At 43.1% G+C, this 15,014-nt stretch overlaps 1 protein-coding gene across 5 annotated transcripts in view; it reads right to left on the reverse strand.

Moving 5' to 3' along the window:
* Positions 1-618: 618 nt before the first annotated feature.
* The window catches only part of DCAF5 (DDB1 and CUL4 associated factor 5), an 89,427-nt gene continuing 75,031 nt past the window's right edge, over positions 619-15,014 (reverse strand). For all 5 annotated transcript variants that reach the window (XM_063089581.1, XM_063089580.1, XM_063089585.1 and 2 more), the window contains exons 8-9: positions 11,460-11,587; positions 619-5,508 (exon numbers count right to left, since the gene is read on the reverse strand). In XM_063089581.1, the coding sequence (XP_062945651.1) occupies positions 3,742-5,508; positions 11,460-11,587 (1,895 nt within the window). In that variant the 3' untranslated portion in view covers positions 619-3,741. The remainder of the gene's footprint in view (positions 5,509-11,459; positions 11,588-15,014) is intronic.

Consider the following 15,014-nt stretch of genomic DNA (forward strand, 5'->3'; position numbering starts at 1 on the left):
CACAGCTTGTCCAAAGCCATTATCCTCCTGCTGTGGGCAAATCTGAGACTTGCTGAGCTTTACCTTGGAGTGTCAATCCTGGCACCTTGCCTTGCTTACATCACAAGGGAAGGATCTTCCTTTGGAAGTGTCTTTTCCTGACAAGGGTCTTGGTCGGCAAGAATTTTTCTGTTAACTACAGGAGGCAGCTTTACAGGCAAGATATATGAGGGTTTTTTTGTTTTGTTTTGTTTTTTAATAAAAGAGAAAAAGATTGCAATGCATGCCTGGGAAAAGCAATTTGATATTTGGAAACATCATTTCTTTGAGGGCTGTTTGTAATATCGCTTCACCGTATTGCTCCCTCAATTCCAACGAATACAAGGGTCATTTCTAGGATCTCATTATCCTTAGGCCCTGTAGGCCTGGTAGAGGAGACCAAGTAGAAATCACCTTTACCCTGCATTTTGGTGTCCAGATGTGATCTTTGACCCAATACCTAGAAATGACAATGACCATTGTCATGGATGTGGACTACCACAGTTTTTCATCTAGTCTTCTAGTATCCAACGAGGCAAGAATTAAAACAGGAAAGAAATAAAGGAGAAGGGGTGTCTAAGCAACCAAGTCTTCCCTGGAAGAGAAGAGGAAGACATGAGAAGTGAGTAACAGGTTTATTTGCATATACACAAGAGAAGAGTTAACGTTGCTGGGTGAGAAGAGGCAGGGCTTGTGAGGAGGTAAGGCTTCAGCAGAGGAAGGCACCTTGACAGACAAACAAGAGACTCTTGGCTTATTAAAGCAAGCACAGCTGCAAACTTCATTTGCCCTAAGCCAACAACTCATTAACTCGTTTTCCTGCTGTCCTAGAGAATCATTTGAAAACCAGGTGAAAAACAAAGTGAAGAGAAATGGTTTTATATATCTGGACCTGCCATTTAAAACTTTATGTACAGAAGGGCTGGCCCGTGGCTCACTTGGGAGTGTGTGGTGCTGATAACACCAAGGCCACGGGTTTGGATCCCTATATAGGGATGGCCGGTTAGCTCACTTGAGGGAGCGTGGTGCTGACAACACCAAGTCAAGGGTTAAGATCCCCTTACCGGTCATCTTTAAAAAAAAAAATTTTTTTTTATGTACAGAAAAAAACAAGAGACACTTGCAAATAGTTCTTAATCTTATCAGTGCCATCTGTCCTGCTAGTAAAAATACCTATCATGGGAGAATTTGGAGATTACATGCACCTCCAAAGTTCAGGCCTCAATTCTACCAGAGTTTAGGCAAAGGAACCCTGGGAGTGGTTCCTGCCATGTTTCCAGGACACAGACACAAAATCTCTGGAAATGACGGTGGACGGCTACAGAAACAAGCATTTCTCGGCCTATTCCTGTGTGTATCTCATGGGGCCTATCTCTTGGGTAGGTGAACCTGGGAAGCTGGGAAGAGTTTCTCAAAAGAAAGGCAGGCATCCTTGCTAAAAATAAAAATGATCTTTCTTGGCTTCAAAAGTTAACCAGAATGAATGTTGACTGCTCTTTTGAATACCCTCATGAGATTAAGGCTTTTAACATGAGAAGACCAAGTTCTGCATTTGGGAAGTATAAACACCAAGTAGCTAATTCCCAAGGAAAGTTTAACTACTTACTCCTTTTTCTCTAGGAAGATATGTGGACTATCCCTACAGAATTCAGAAGAGGCTACCTGCTGATTAGACTTAAATAAAATAAAATATAAGGGTTAAGTATGCTGGCTAAGAAGGGGAAGAGAAACACACACTGAGTGATTATATCCTTTTTTGTATATAAAGGATTAAAAAATTCCAATTTAATACATTTTGGAAAAGCAAATGTAAAATGACTTGGGCTTATAAAACTGGAATTTACAATTATCTATAATAGTCAAAGACACATCATTGAACCATTTTGATTACAAATCCAAAGTAATTCTAGTGTTGGTTACAGAATCACTTTCCCGCTCCCCCAATAAGAGTCCAGTTAATAAATTGTATGCATCCCCACTGCTAATCACAATCCTCCATCTCCTCCTAAAACTGTTTTCACACCCCAGCCGCATCAACGTAACTAGGCACATCTTCCCTTCTGCAAAGCTTAGCGAGATGGTATCTCCTTTTGGCTTGCTTCAACTACCTTCCTTTATTAATAACCTCCTCCCTCAGCACTGGATTCACCCAAAGTCTTCAGCCTCCACAGATGTCTCCCCTTGGTCCCAGTTCCAGCAGGCGAGGACCTCCTCTAAAAGAAACACTGCGTCAGTGAGGCCACACTACCCATGCCTTAGGTCCTCCCTACACCAGTCCTGGGTCCCCTCTAGCACCTCTGCACTCAAGAAAGTTACATTGTTCTCTCTCTCTTCATTTCTTGCCAGTATTCTGACATTTCATGACATCTACACCAACAAGATATCTGGTCATTCCTAAGTCTTCCTGTTTGGTACAATCCTTCATTGATAACCGAGTGACTGTAACCATCACTGCAATGTTGAAAATCTCTTGGTCTATTCCCCTCTCAATCTTTATCTACCTCAATGAAACTGAGTTTCTTCTGGGAGCCAGGAGTCTTAAACCGGAGATTCCTCTCCCACACCCTCTGCCTCCCAACAGGCCTACTCAATGAGAATCTGTTACTTTAAGATGCCTACTGCTGTGCAAAGTCTAGTCAGACCTCCACAGCCTCTGTCAACTACAAGCCTGAAGATGCCGGTCCCACCAATTCTAACCAATGGTTTTCCATTGAATTAAATGAATATAGTACCACATTCTGCTCATCACTACACTTCTTTAACATACCTACAACACCCACTTTAGTAGTCTGAGCACAAAGCTCTTGAGAGCTGTCTTTTCCCCTTCTTTCAATATGCCTAGACTCCATCACATGGAGCCAAGAAAGCACCTGCTGGCCTTTTGAGTGCCTCTTGGGAACTAGCACCTAACTGGTTAAAGTGTGTTATCCAAAACTAATTATATTTTATGACCTCCCTACAGTACAAATTGCAGCACTGTTCAGTTTTTCAAAGAGTAAAATTTATCAGGGATCTATATTCTTTTCAATCTGATCTTAAGTGCTAACCTCTCATTAGCATTAAAAACGCTCTACTTTTAGTACGTTCACGTCAAATGCTCAATGAAGAAGTGCTACTTAGAGAAAGCATGGAAGTTTCTTTAAGAAAGAAACCATGCTTTCCTCTCCAGCATAGCCAATTGGCTGAAGGCCTGTTTCCATTCTCCTTTCCATTCTCCCTGCATAAATCTACAACTCACTGGCAACACATGATTTAACAGGCACTCATTATTAAGACCAGCACACCTATGGCATGTAAACAGGGTAAGAGGGCAAAAAATGCAGATCCACAGATCCTTTCCATGGAGAACTAAAAGAAAGGTCTTGGGAGACAAAGCACTCACACGTGCCAGTGTGCACACACACACAAAAACAAGTCAAACGTCTTAACAAGGGTTTACTTTCACAGAACCTTGCACAGGGACACTATGCTCAAGTCTCACTAGAAAGGAGTCACTTGGATTTTTTTTCCCTTTCTTAACAGAGCACAAGCTAACAGACAGCTAGACATTCAGATCCATTGTTACATGATGAATAGAAGGGAGCAGCATCAGACACAAAATTTCAGGCCCTGGTTTTATGTGCCTTTAATACTTGTTTTTCCTTTCCTCTGTGTTCACTAAACAGGATTTTTTTTTTTTTGTAAGGCTACTTTTCGTAGCTTTTTGTTTTCCCTTCTTATGTATCATGTTTTTAATTTCTTCTCTGAGGAATTCTCTGAATCTGTATCTTCCAATTCAACTCGGTGCCTTTTGAGGCCACTGTGGCCATAAACAGCCTTGCTGCTGTCTGTGGCTGGGGGGTCAGTGGGGTCCTCTCTTGTTCCAGCACTCGGGGTCTCACAGGCCATTTCAGACCCACAACAATCTGTGTGTAGGAGTGTTCCTGTCAGGGATGAGTTATCATGGTCAGTGTCTGAATGTCCTGGGGAAGAGCAGGCCACCACCTCTAGCTCCCCAAAGTTCTGCCCATTGTTGTGGGGGTGAGGGGGACGGGGGTGTAAGCGTCCATTGTTGTGGTTGGCACAGATGGTTTCAAGGCTCCTCTCCTCGCCGTCATCAGACTGGGTCCTGGGACAGTTGCCAGACCCGCTGTTCAGAGTGGAGCCAGATGCCTTGGGGACAGGAGGAGAGGGTGGCTCCTCAGCCCGGCTGCTCAGGACCTTGCTCAGAGCCTTTCCATTGAGCTTCTTGGTTTCAAAAGAGTGTTCTACAGAACCACCATTGTTAGTGTCCTGAGAGGTGCCTTCTGGTGCCTCTGCCCAAGGGTGGCTGCTGTGCTCGTGGCCTGGGCCATTGCTGGGGTTTCTAGGCAAGTTCCCTTCTTTAAAAGCATCCTTGCTGCAGCCTTCAGGGGGCAGGTCCTGATTCCTCAGGGCCGTGGCTGTGTTTAGACAGGCTTCTTTACTGGAAGAAGGGGCTGGGTTGTCTTTGCGGCTGGTTCCTGCTCTCCCTTCATCTGTATCCCCTGTCACTAGGGAGGTCTCTCCATCTTTGTTATTTGAGTAGGAGATATAGGAGTAGCGGAGCCACTTGTAAGCTTTATAAATTTTTCGCTCAACTGATTCTATGTCAGAAGTTGGTGATGCCCGGCTTGGTTGAATCTCCAGAGTGGCAGTACTCCGCTCAGGAGAAGAGGTGGGGGAGGAGGAGAGGTCATCTACTTTGATCTGGGGGTAATCATAGTTGTCTTCTCCAATGTAAGTGTTGGTGGGCTTGATTGGGGCACTGGGCCTCTCTTCTCGGGGTGTCTTCTGTCGGCGCCGCATGGCATTCCGCTGCCGAGTGGAGGCTCGGCGTTCATTCAGTTCCTCCTCATCCTCTGAGCTGCTGGAGCTACTGGAACTGCTGGATTCATCCTCGGGGCTAGGTGACCGTGGCCGAGGGAAGAGATCTGTGTCCAATTCAACCTCACAGGCGTTCTCTTCAGAATCAGACTCGTTGGAAAGGGCCAGAAGGCGTTTGTCCTGATAACGTCTGAGAGCAGACAGGCGCTGCTGGCGAGAGGCTGCATCCTCACATGTGGGTGTTGATGGAGTTGATGTCACTGCATTTGTCGTAGTGACCCGCAGGGGCCCCAGGTGGAAGGCATTGTCAGCAGACTCATCCACTGTGGGAGGTGGGGAGCGGGGTAGGGAGGCCGAGGACTCTGAGTCAGTGTAGCCTGAGCGCTCACTGACCCCTGCATGAAGTTGGAGGATAGTGCTCTCACTGAGGTCACTGTCTGAGTCAGAGCTCCAGCCCTCAATCTCTCGGCGGACTAGGGAGTCAAAGAAGGCCATCATCCGGGGATCCTCCTGGACTGACTGGTTGGCATAGTCATGTGACAGGCCACTCCCACTGTTCAGCACAAGGCTGATGTACTCTTCATGGGTATAGAGGCAGCGGGAATCATCCTCAATCCGACCATCAAGGTCTCCAGTACATCCTGGCTGCTTATAGGGGCTCCAGATCTGCATAGAAGATGGAAAACAAAAGCAACAAGGACTGACTGGAAAGTATTCTACAGCTGGTGGTGAAGAAGAACAGCAAGGTAGAACGTCCCCAGACCCTCCCTGTCATTTAGCCAGGACTTGGTAACCAACTGTAAAAATATGTTCTTTACCAGACTAGATCATGTGGGTTGCATATGAAAACTGAGGTTTCTAGAGTCAGATGCAGGAATAAGCAAGGTCTAGGACATAGTATTAGCCTAGTGTCAAGAGACCTTAGGCCCAGGATAATCACAGACTGTCTCCCCCACAGTCTCCCTCCCCTTCAGTTTCCTCTGTTAGTAGCTTAGAAATTATAATCATAAACTGAGAGGATAGAAGATGACTTGAAGATTGGCCGATGTGTTAAAAACTTTCAGAAAACTGAAGCTGTACAGAGAGGTACCACTTTTCCAAAGTGAAAACAGACCCAGCAGTTAAGTCCCCTGAGACAGTTAATATTTCAGCCTATAGCTCCATTTCTCCCCAACTGCAACATTTCTATTTTTAACTAATGGGAATTGCTTACTGGAGCTTGATAAGAATAACCAACTGCCTACACTGCAGTTCCCTCTTGGACATGCAGGCAGCAGTTACCCAGGAAACTGGGTCCTCTTAACCAGGGCTGCTGGCTTGCTCCTCCACTCATCTGTTAGCTACAGGAATAGGCAAGACAACTCCCCAAGGAGAAGTGACTGTAGCCTCATCCCTTAACATAACACTCTTCCACTCCACAGTCAATGACATGAGCTCAGGGATAAAAGGTGGCAGAACTAGGATTCAAACTCAGGTCTCTCTGAACCAAAGGCCCAACTTCACAGTTGGGTAAGTTATGCAAAAATTAAGTTCAAGGTAATTAAGCTGTCACTGCAAATGAGAATGATTAGCTCCACCTGACTACCAGACTGGTCCACAGAGCAGCACAGAGAAGCTCAGTTACATCAGCCTGTAGCCATGGCAACTCAGATGAAATTCCAGGCAATTTTCTTGCCTGACAGGCTTGTGTCTATCTTTAGTGGCACCCAACCCAGAAAACAGTGGCCCCTCATTCCCCATCCTCCACCAAGACAAATGCTTTGTTCCCCCAAAGCTATGTAAGGACAAATTCACCTCCCTGTGGTAACTTTCCTGAGGCTCATTCCCACCATGCTTTACTTGGCAATTCCTGGGAGTGGGTGTCTCTTTGGAGGACCGACAGTTCAAAAAGGGCTGAAGAAACCTTCTAGATAGCTTCTCTCCTCCAATTTCCAACTCAAATTCAATCCTCCCTCAACGTGTTCCCTGCTCATAACTCCTCAGATGTTCTTTCCTCTGCAGCTACATAATCTCATCCAGGAGAGTTTTAAGCAGTGGTTCTCAAACTTTGGAGTGTACAAAAATCACCTGTAGTTACAATGTTGAATCGTGAACCCCAATCTTAGAGATGCTGATTTAGTAAGTCATGGACAGGTATCAGGAACTGTGCATTTTTAACAAGAACTCAAGGGGTGAGTAAGTAGGTGGACCAACTTCTAAGAAACACTGGAATATAGTTAGCACAAAATAAGTAGCAGAAAATAAAGGATTTGTCTGAAGAGATCCTCTGGTTCTTTGTGAGATTCAATGTTTGGGAAACATTAAGACACGTCTTCTCAAGAGACTCAAGCTATAAATGACTATCTCTGCAAACAGATGTCTAAGGAAATAAGAGTTTGGTGATTTAGAAAGGAAGCCAAGGGGCCCAAAAAAAGCAGAGCCCTTTGGGTATTTTTTGGGTCTTATTTTAAATTCTGAGCCAATCTCTCACCTACTCAGGTTAAAAAAAAAATGGTAAAATGTTATTAACCATGTTCTCTAATATAAAGATAAATCTATTTGTACTTTATAGAAACTCAGAATTTGTTAACAGTGCAAAATAATGATGGTGAGATGCTGGTCTAACTACTCGACAAGCCAGTTTTTAAGTTCTACCACCCCCATTTTCACTTCAGGAATGAAAATCATAACACTGAAAGTCAGCTTTTGTCTGGGCTCTGGAATGTATTAAGCTGAGGTAGACCGTTCATTCCTGAAGCTTGGAGTAATGGAACAAAACACAGGATCAAGAGGCAGGGGACTTGAGAATAGGTTCCCACGCAGCTCCTAGCTAGCCAGTGACCTTGGGTGAGGCTCAGCTCCCTCATCTAAACAGTAAAGTATATGAGTCTCATCCAGTCCTAAGATTCACAGCAAAACAAAACCCCCATCCCAGACCACCAGTCTTCAGTTCTCAAGGGGCTGTGGGAGTAGGTGGAACAGGTGGGAGCCCCAGCCCCACCACTTCCCATGGGCCTGCAAGAATGACTGCATCCTTGAAAGCCTCTGTTTTTCATCTGTAGAAATGAGGATGATGAAATGACATAACCTATATCCAAGCACCAATAAATGTGGTGCTTTCTCTTTCATTTGGCAATTGAATACATCAACCAAAAAGTCTCACCCTCAGAGAGACTTTTGAATATCAGAAGTATTGACTGTCCCTATTATCTTGGTCCTCCCTCATCCTTAAAATATCAATTTCAAACATTTGTGAAATTGTTCATTTCTTTACTCTGAAAGTCAACAACTCAGAAGTGAAGCCATGAAAAAACAACTTCCTGTTACATGTTAATTAACTGTGGCTACACATGTCTCCTCTTGGGAAAAGAAGAGTGAGCAGCTTTTTCTCTAAGCTCAGTCAAGAGCTTAGCTCAAGGGATGCTGAGGGAAAGGATGCAGTTCAATTCTTATTCAAACATTATCAAAATAGAAAGCAATTAAGTGACAAGTGTTTGAGCTACACAAATGAGCATGACATGCTTGATGTAGCAGCTCTAAGCCCTCTTCTCTCTTTGTGCTATTACACTGACTTTAGAAATTTGTGAGAGGGCCGAGCCCGTGGCGCACTCGGGAGAGTGCAGCGCTGGGAGCTCCGCGATGCTCCCGCTGCGGGTTCGGATCCCATATAGGAATGGCCGGTGCACTCACTGGCTGAGTGCAGGTCACGAAAAAGACAAAAAAAAAAAAAAAAAAAAAAAAAAAAAATTTGTGAGAAAAACTACACAGATAAGGTCCTAAATTGATACTGAGTGGTTGCCACACTGTCTAAATCTGGCTTCCAAGATCCTCTGGGCCTGCCTCCAGCCTATCTTCCCAGCCTTACATCCTAGTCCTCCCTTTTCTTCCTCTTCACTTTGGCTAACCACGACCATTTTCTGAACAGGTCCCATGCTTTCTTGCTTCTGAGTATTATTCATAAGCACAATGTCTGGTACACAGTAAATGGTGAATAAATATTTGTTGATCCAGTGAAATAAATAAATATCCATCCCCTTTACTTGGAACGTTCTTCTTATTTTACTCCTCTCCTTCATTTTGAAGTCTTTATCTAGTCTTCAAAATCTAGTTCAAATATGAACTTACACTGAATAACCCCAATTAAGGAAAAAATCTCCAGCCTCCCATAGCACTTCGTTTATATCTCTTATACATCTACCACATTTCCCATTATCTACATTTCTTGTCTCCCCTATTGGGTCATCAATTCCTAGGGAGACCTGTGTAATTTTTCTTCATCTTTGTGTTCCCCATAGGGATAAGCACAAATGGCACACAGTAGGTATATCACAAATATTGGGTGAATAAACAAATATTGGTCTTTGAGGAAAAAATGTCAGGGTTTGCCACATGTCCCCCAATATGTTCAACTATGAAATGAACTCCCTTCTTTTGCTAAATGGACATTCAGGGGGACAGAAGACCTGTTATGGGTGAGAAGAGGCTGTCCCTTGGAGGGACTCTTCTCCTCCAATCTAGAAAGGTAGCAATAAAGGACAAGGACAGGGAGAAGGTGAAGTAAAAAGAGATGGAGAGAGAAAAGCGGGTCTCAGACTGGAATAGAACATGGTGGGTGATGCTCTTTGAGCCACGAATCCTCTCAGAAATCGCAAGCAGGAAAGTGACATTTACTAAAATAGTCAGAAATTGTCAGGCACAGGTAATTCAGAAGGCACTCCTGGGTGGCAAGTCACTGTTAATGTCCTCACTCCTTTTGGGATGATGCAGGCACAGGCAAGGGCAGTGTTCCAACAGACACATGCAGCTAGCAGGTCTCATTCTGCTCCTTCCCACCTCCTTTCCCACAGTGCTTTAATGCCACACCATGCCCAATCAGCCTGTGAAAGGGGAAGACACTGGCAAGACGGCAAAGCTACAACTCTAGACCTTTTTGCTTTCCCTCTCACCATGGTCATCTGTACGGACTCAAGGTTTCAAATGGCTGAACGTGCCTCCTGGTGGGGCAGGGTTTAGATCCCATGGGAACCTGGGGCCAGTGAGTTCCACAGTTCAATCTGGATAACCTCACAGAGAAAGCATTTTCTTTTATTTCTCCTCTGAGAACTTGGCTGCTTTCCAACTTATGACCTTTAAGGTAAGGACTTTAGTTGACTAAACAATAACTAGGGAAACTTAGCATAGAAGCATCCCAGAGTACACGACCAAACAGGAACATCTCTTCTAAAGGAGATGCCCAAGGAGACAGCTTTCTGAGAAAGAGAATCACGTCAATGGCCTAGAGAGGACATGTTACAGTGCCAATCCATGACTCGCAGGCCAAAGCAGCGGGGAGAGCCATACAAGGGACAGGGCCATTTCAAAATCGGCCTAAGTAAAGGACTACTGAGATGGTCAAACCCAGCAGGGACATCAAGCTGCCCACTGTTTTCCCACTAGCATGACAAATGTGGTGGTATACCAGGAAGAAGAGACGACAGGGCTCGATCGATCCTAGCTTTAACACTAATTAGCTGTGTGACTTTGGACAGTTCATTTATAATTTAAATCTCATCATCTGTAAAAAGAAAAAGTCAGTAAAAATGATCTGGAAGTCCTGTTCTAACCCTGTGGGGAAATGTGTGCAGCCATGAAAGTCAGCCCTGACCCATAGGACCCACAGCCTAAACCAAGGAGGTTGGACTAAGAGCAAATACAAATATTGACCCACACACCAATAGTATATTTCTGATAGCTGCCCTGCCAACAAACACAACTTGATTTAACTCTGGATAGTTTTTTGGTTTTTTTAAAAAAGGACAAAAGAAAATGAAAATTACTAAATCATCATAAACCAATTTTTACTTTTTCTCTGAAATCTCTCTCAGGTTTTTGATGTCATTTTTTAAAAATTGAGGAATTTTAACTTTTGGTTAGAACATCATTTATCCTCACTTACAAGTCAAGTTATCACATGGTCCTCAAGAATTCATCATTTGCCCTGAACCCTCATTTCCTCAGATATGGGAAAGGGTTACTAGCAACTGGTCTGTGAGTAATGGGGAGTGGGCCACCCTTCTGTGGACAGAGGGCAGGCGGGGTCCCTCTGTTGCAGCTATAAAAATATTCCTTGGCAGAGGTGAGTTCATTCAGCCAATGTGCAATTGATGCAAGTATTTTTATTCATATCCAAGTAGCGTCAATCACAACCATGTGCAATAGTTTTTTGATATGTCCTAAAACAATTTAGCTATGGTTCCGGCAATCACTTAGTTATATCTGTACCATATTAGGACAGCAATTAATGCAAAGTGCACACCGAGTAACTGAGGGGACAATGGCTCTCCTAACCTCTAAATGAGGTTTGGAAAGCACAAATCATCACACTCAAAATCAAAGGCCATTGGAAATGTAGCAGCATATAAGGTAGTGTCTAGAAGACGTCCTCTGTTTCAAAGCCTACTGACTATTTTAAAAAAAGGTTCTGAATAGAGGGTTTTAAACCACTTTTAAATATAATTTTCCAATATTTTGTAATGTCAAAAGCAATGAGAACTTTGATATACTTTCAGTATGTTTAGATATGAGGTCCCACATCTAGTTTCTTCTAATTATGAATTGTAATAATTTCTCTAAAAGGACAGAAAGGGAAGGTGCCTCACCTTGATAATCTTTTCTACACCAGAAGAGCAGATCATGTAGGTGTGGGGATTAAATCGAACCTGGTTAACAATTGACCGATGCCCTTTCAGCACCATGAAGGCTCCGTTGACCACCCTACCAATGCCACCTGGGAAAACAGAAGGAAACAAAAATCAAATGATAAAATGGATGAAAGTAAATAGGTTCCAATAAAGGCAGATAAACAGCTCTGAATGGGAGCTGAGATTTTTTATTAACTGCACCACCAACAGAATGCTTAATCTTACAGATAAAGTTGCTATGGAGAGAGAAAAGATGAAACACCTCTCAACATATGTCTTCTTACCAAGAGCCTTTATTTAGCCTTTAAGCATTGCCCACGCCCAACCACTGCAACTCCATTGTCAATGAAACCAAAGCCACCTAAAATATTTCTCAAGTTTTTGATCTCCAAGATAGAATCCAAGTGTTACCTTAGAAAAGGCCAATCATGAGCAAACTGAGACTGAACTGCCTGGGAATAGTGAGGCAGCTGAGCCAGTGCCATTGAGAACCAGAAGTATATAATGACTTAAGTGCACACAAAAAATCTGTGATCCATTTGCTCTCAATTTCTAAGATGAAGATAGCAAACAAAACAAAAAGCAAAACCACTGAGAAAAAAAATGTAAAGAATCCTTCCGCCCCCTACCTCCCTCCCAATAGCAGGGAGAAATTAGGATAAAAAAAGGAGATTTGGATCACTTTCATAATAAGCAGGGTCCATGTATGGAGAATTTGAATTAGAGACTGGGCCTTAAAGAAACCATGTATAGATTAAAGTCAAGAGGCTTTAGATAGAAAGCTGTATTTTAGAGATCATCCTGAAGGCTTTTTTCTTCAGTGAATGAGAAAAGTAAAAGAGGCCTGGAATTTACAACAAAGATCAAGATGGTCACCATTTATGAACTTCGGATAAACTGAAAGGTTCAACTTCACTGGTAATGGTATCACACGCACACAGAACACATGCACTCAAGTTCTGAACAAGGTCCCTTCTGAGCAATCACCAACAGCTCAGTACACATAGGGCAATTTGTGTCCCTGGCCAACTGGCAAGATGTGATGCATCCAGACACATACATGTGAGTGTTCATTTCTTTAATACCTCCTTAGTCTCTAACACGAGCATGGCACCACTAGGGCATGTAGTATCATTAGGAAAAGCCTCTGCTGCACAGCCTCCATCCCACTGCCAACCCCACCTTGTTCAAACATTCATTCCAAACATTTCTCAATGTCTTAGTGTCTAAAGGGAAAATGACTAGAACAATGCTTCCCCAGAAATAATCTGGTTCTGGAGGTGTCTTCTGCTTTTGGCCTCCTGACACAACTCCTTTTTTGCCTCATGGAAGAGATCCCCTCTTTATTACCATGTACATATGTTTTTCATGACCGTAGAAGGTTTTGGACTATACTGATCTGTTCCTTGGAGGTGCCAATTTAGCCAGCTCTAGGTGCTCTTCTCTTTGGAGGATGACAAAAATGTCCTTTGCCAAAATTTTTCTCCATATTCAATATTAGTAATATTTGAATTGTCCAGAATGGATAATACATTCAAAGCTATTCAATCTCAGTCCATCATCAAGTTTGCAAATAAGCCATAAAGGAAAAGAGAGTGAGTAGGACATAGGACTGGTGGGCTTTTAATGGAGAAAAATGATCAGGAAAGGCTAAGCACTGAGGCAGGCTGCCACGGTGGGAACTCCTAGGCAGTCTGAGTGCACTGGGTTCCTAGGGTGGGGTGAGAGGAAGGGAAGGTGACCTGGGCCTACTTAAAATAAAAATAAACTTAAGAGAGTTAGGGAAGAGGGATCCATGGGACTCTAAGGAACCTAAAACTGCTATCTCAGTACAGCGATCTCACCACCCCCAAGGAGTTCCTTTGGGTTTATTTCTTTATTTTTTCACCCCTGATCTTCAGCAGAATAGTTCTTTTCCAGATAAGGCTGATTTGACAAGTACCATTTCTGCTCTTGAGTCTCCTCTGAATTCTACTTTTCTAGCATCCTACTCCTACCCCTGTCCCCACTGGGTGGTCAGCAGCAAAGCAACTTTGGGTTAAACCTGGTATCAAACTCGTTTAATCCTACTGCCTCCAAAAAAGGAATTTAAGAGACTTTTCCCAAGTCATACAGCTAGAAAAAATGGCAGAGTCAAGATCTGAACCAGAGTCTGTTTGGCTAAATGCCTAATACGCTTTCTACCACATCAGCTGCCTTTAGGAGATGGAAAGGTTTGAATAGGAATGGAGTCAGAAAACTTATAACTGATTTCTAAATCTTTCTAGCAGTTATCAGATAGGTTGGACATCAGCTGCCTTTAGGAGATGGAAAGGTTTGAATAGGAATGGAGTCAGAAAACTTATAACTGATTTCTAAATCTTTCTAGCAGTTATCAGATAAGTTGGCCTTCTTTTGAAGTCCTAGTCAAATGAGGGGAGGGGACATTCTATCCAATGGTATCCTGAGCACAAGCTCTATATTATCACCACGGGACATTTCATCACACTGCCAACACTGAATACTCCATGAGAGTAGAAGTGATCTGTTTAATCTGCTCTTGCATACCTAGAATCTGGGACACAATGCCTAAAGTACAGCAGGTGCACAGTAAGTATTTGTTGAATGGATAGGTTTTGAGGAGAGTGCAATTCCAGAATAAGTAACACCAAAGGAGGACTGACAGAGGGTCTCACACTTAAAGAATCAGCTACCGCAGAACTAAAGTTTATCAACCAAACGAACCTTTCTGTCAAAGGTTACCTGGAATACAATTACAATTACTTTAAGAATAATCGAAGGGTATCATGCCTGAAACTTCAGACCATGGAAAAACTGTTTCTACTGCTCTTTCATGCACTGTGGTCCTCATCTGGTTTCTCTTCTTGGCAGCAATTTTAATACAAGTTTTTTTCTCCTTCTTCCCACCCAAACTGGTAGCTAGGAAATCTGAAGAAGAGGAGGAAGTCAATATAGCCAAGAGAATAATGGTGAGAACAGGTACAGGAAGAATTATTACTGCCATTTGTTTAAGGTAACCAAGGCTGTGTACACAAAATCATAGCAATGAATGGGCTTTAGAGAGGTTCGCTACAGTCTCTTTCCTGGTTGCCTGGTTTCAAATGATTGCATACAGCTGCTATTGTACAGTTTACATACAATGATTTCTTGAGAATAAACTTTTATTAGTCCTGGAAATTTGCATAAACCAGATAGTTTCTGCTTTAATCTGAAATGGCTAAAGTCAAGACGCCAATATCAATAAAAACCTGGGGCTCCCTTCTTCCTTTATCTGGCCAGATCTTGCTGGCCAACAGCAGGATCAAATTAGAAGGAGTTGAGGCAGAGAACATTTTTTCCAAGAACTGTATAACCTACATAACCTCCCTTCAGGGTCATCTCTAAGGCTGTGCATGAGGACCAGGTGAGGATCAACCTCACCCCATATGGTTGTTGAGCTGAGTCAAGACCTAATCACTAATAATGGATACCAATAAATAAAATAGCACATACCCAGGAAAAAGGACCTGGCTC

Source organism: Cynocephalus volans, chromosome 3, assembly GCF_027409185.1.
Source record: "Cynocephalus volans isolate mCynVol1 chromosome 3, mCynVol1.pri, whole genome shotgun sequence".
Lineage (NCBI taxonomy): Eukaryota > Metazoa > Chordata > Mammalia > Dermoptera > Cynocephalidae > Cynocephalus > Cynocephalus volans.